Source organism: Salvia splendens, chromosome 2, assembly GCF_004379255.2.
Source record: "Salvia splendens isolate huo1 chromosome 2, SspV2, whole genome shotgun sequence".
NCBI lineage: Eukaryota > Viridiplantae > Streptophyta > Magnoliopsida > Lamiales > Lamiaceae > Salvia > Salvia splendens.
The window spans coordinates 11950362-11953936 of record NC_056033.1 but is presented as its reverse complement, the minus strand read 5'-3'; the positions used below and the strand labels follow the sequence as shown (position 1 = coordinate 11953936).

Here is a 3575-nt window from a genome sequence, read left to right as displayed (position 1 = left end):
GACCGACATGATTGAAGAATTTTGGGAACGTAACCGTCATTGAGAATTTGTGGTTTTTTTTATTTTGCACTGTACTCTTTGAACTTTCTATGAAATTAAGTTTTTTTTTCAAATTTTGTAGTGTTTATATATTCAAATAAATAAAATACTATAGGGCGGGCTATAGGGCATCCCACTGCAGGTGAATAAGTAGGAGGATAAAATACTGATGCGGCGAATGATAGGGCGCCCTATTGTGGATGCTCTTAATGATAATATATATATGCACGGATGCACGTTAATTTTAATTATATAAAAATGATAACCACACTATTAGAAAAGAAATAATGCAATAAATTGAAGAAATATAATAAAAATCAAAACTAAAAAAACAAAATAATGGATTTGGAATTTGAACCACAACCTACAAAATTCATCAAAATAGGTTTGCCACTAGGAAGTATTGATTTTACGTTGGAATCAAAGATATTATAAGTACAAAGCTAATAAAAACTCCCTTGTGTAAAACAAAATTGCTACTACTGGTAGAAATCAATGAATCTATTTAGAGCATCTCCAATGCCGGCGTCAAAATCGAGACGCCGATTTTTCGCCGACGCCGGTTCTGACGCCGAACCATTGTAACCGGCGTCGGTGAAATCGGTGTCAAAATCGGCGTGGCCATGCCGATTCGCCCGATGACGCCGGTTCCGACGCCGATCCTCACGACGCCATTGTGGGTCCCGGATCGGCGTCAAACCGGCGTCAGATTTTATTTTTTTTTCTTTTGAAAACACTATATATACGCGCTTTGAACGTCATTTGCATTCGCACCACTTGTTTTAACGAGTACTCTCTCTTTGCCTTACTTTCTGTACAAGATCAATTTAAGAAATAAGTAATGCCGATGGTAGTGGTCGGGATGCGGATGAGTACGAGCGTATGCTGAACGAAGAGCTAGATGCCTATACGAGCCGTGAGGTTGATCGATGGATGCAGAGTTATATGCAGCCGGCGGCACCTCGCCCACGACCAGTTGTCCACCGTCGACAAGTGGTTGATCGTGATCATGAAGCTGCACATCAGCGCCTGTTCACAGATGACTTCGCAGAGGAGGCGGGACTTGTTTATGCGTATTGTTAACGCTTTGGAGCAGCGATATCTGTATTTCCGCTTCAGGCACGATGCGGCTGGCAGACCCGGCCACACCCTATTCAAAAGTGCACTGCGGCAATCAGGCAGTTGGCCTACGGCACCGCGGCAGACATGTGGGACGAATACCTCCACATCGGTGAGACGACTGCCATCGAATGTATGAAGTATTTCTGTCAGGGCGTGATCGAAGTATTCGGTGATCAGTATCTCCGAAAGCCTACCCCCGAAGATTGCCGGAATCTGCTGCGGATGCACGGGGATCAGCATGGGTTCCCGGGAATGTTAGGCAACATAGATTGTATGCATTGTGAGTGGAAGAACTGTCCCGCTGCCTGGAAGGGGTTTTACACGACCGGCTACAAGGGAAAAAATCCCACGATGATCCTCGAGGCCGTAGCTGATTACCGGTTGTGGATTTGGCATGCGTATTTTGGGATAGCCGGTTCGAACAACGACCTAAACGTCCTCAACTCGTCGCCCCTTTTCAACGAGCAGTGCCAGGGCGTCGGTCCGGCCATCAGTTTTGTCGCCAACGGCAACCAGCATGATATGGGCTACTACTTGGCGGATGGGATATACCCTAGGTGGCCCGTCTTTGTGAAGACGATCCGGTGCGCATCAGATGCGAAGAAGGCCTACTTTGCGACGCGGCAGGAGTCGGCGCGAAAGGACGTGGAGCGCGCATTTGTTGTGCTTCAGGCTCGATGGGCTGCAGTTAAGGGACCAACGCGTTTGTGGAATGTCGACTGCATTGTTGATATACTGTACGCCTGTATTATCATGCACAACATGATTGTCGAAGATGAAGGTGTACAACTGACTGATTGGGCCAACGACGATAATGAGGCCGGTCTAAGCCACGACGTCGCCACCGCCAACGTACGAGGTGGGGTACCTCACGATGAAGAAGCCCTCCTCCAAGCACATGCCGACATGCGTCAGACGGAGGCTCATATTCGACTCCAAAAGGATTTAGTTGAAGAGTTGTGGGCGCGGAGGATTGCAAGGCGTTAGTTTTTACGTAAATTTATGTAATTTTTTTAAATGTAATTTTTTTAAATGTATTTTTTTTAAATTATTGTACTTTTTGAAATTTTATTAGTATTATTCAATCTAAATGTATTTGTCTCGTAAATTAAATTCCGTATGTTGATACGATTGTAAATTAAATTATATAATTGTTATTAGTGATGTGGATATGTAGTGTGAAGGCTATGTGAGGGCTATTTGATGTCCAGTTGATGTGGCAAGCTGATGTGGCAGGAGAATTGTAGTGCTGATGATGTGGCAGTGTGAAGGCTATGTGAGGGCTATTTGACATCCAGTCTTACTGGAGATGCTCTTAACTATTTTCTCCTCAAACGAAATCCTCACTGGCTCTGCATAGTTACGTAAGCAATCCGGTCCTCCTTAATCACCACCCGTCGATCTCGATACTTGATCAACGAACAAATACACTGCCGCGTCAGCAATCCGCCCACTCCAGAAATTAAATCAGAACGGTCCATTAGAAAAACAGATACAACGGCTACGATCGTACGGTATCCCGCCTTAATTTCAAAACACCACCCATAAAAACTCCCTCTTAACCCTTCTAATTTTCATCTCAAACTTAAATTTCCAAATTCACCATTTCATTCCACTGAAATTTTGAAAGTGAAATCCTGAAATAGGAATGGCTCGTACCAAGCAAACTGCCCGCAAATCCACAGGAGGCAAGGCTCCGCGCAAGCAGCTGGCCACCAAAGCAGCCCGGAAATCTGCTCCGGCCACCGGCGGAGTGAAGAAGCCCCACCGCTTCCGTCCTGGTACCGTCGCTCTCCGTGAGATCCGCAAGTATCAGAAGTCCACAGAGCTTTTGATCCGAAAACTTCCTTTTCAGAGACTCGTTCGTGAGATAGCTCAGGATTTCAAGACCGATCTCAGATTTCAGAGTTCCGCGGTGGCTGCGCTTCAAGAGGCTGCGGAGGCTTACCTCGTTGGATTGTTTGAGGACACCAATCTCTGTGCTATTCATGCCAAGAGAGTCACGATTATGCCCAAGGATATCCAGCTTGCGAGGAGAATTAGGGGTGAGAGGGCCTAATTGTGAGCTTGATTAGTTCTGGGAAATAGTTTAGTAATGCATAGTATTTTTGTTTCATTTTTCTGATATGTTGTCGAATTTTACATCTTAATCGAAATGGAGCAGTCATTTTTCATTTCAATTAAATTTGAACTGTATTTTATGCTCGTGTTCATCCATTTCAATTTTATTTAAATTCGAAAATAAATTTTATCATGTGAAAATGCAAAAAATGTGGTTGCATAAGATTAAATAAATGGGCAAATCAATAAACACAAATTCGCCACTCGGAAATTGTGGTTACTTAAAATACTGTAATTCGCCACTCGAAATTGTTAAAATACAAATTTTACATATATACATGCTTTTATTGGTT

The 3575-nt window shown here is 43.8% G+C and overlaps 1 protein-coding gene across 1 annotated transcript; it reads left to right on the top strand.

Annotated features, from left to right (window-relative positions):
- Positions 1 to 2678: 2678 nt before the first annotated feature.
- LOC121788352 (histone H3.2) lies at positions 2679 to 3357 on the top strand. The gene has a single exon (XM_042187057.1). It carries the CDS (start codon positions 2810 to 2812, stop codon positions 3218 to 3220), a length of 411 nt encoding a protein of 136 aa, XP_042042991.1. The 5' UTR covers positions 2679 to 2809; the 3' UTR covers positions 3221 to 3357.
- The last annotated feature ends 218 nt before the right edge of the window (positions 3358 to 3575 follow it).

What these genes read in the sequence shown, in the direction of transcription:
- LOC121788352 (XM_042187057.1), top strand. Translation starts at nt 2,810, where the DNA reads ATGGCTCGTACCAAGCAAACTGCCCGCAAATCCACAGGAGGCAAGGCT.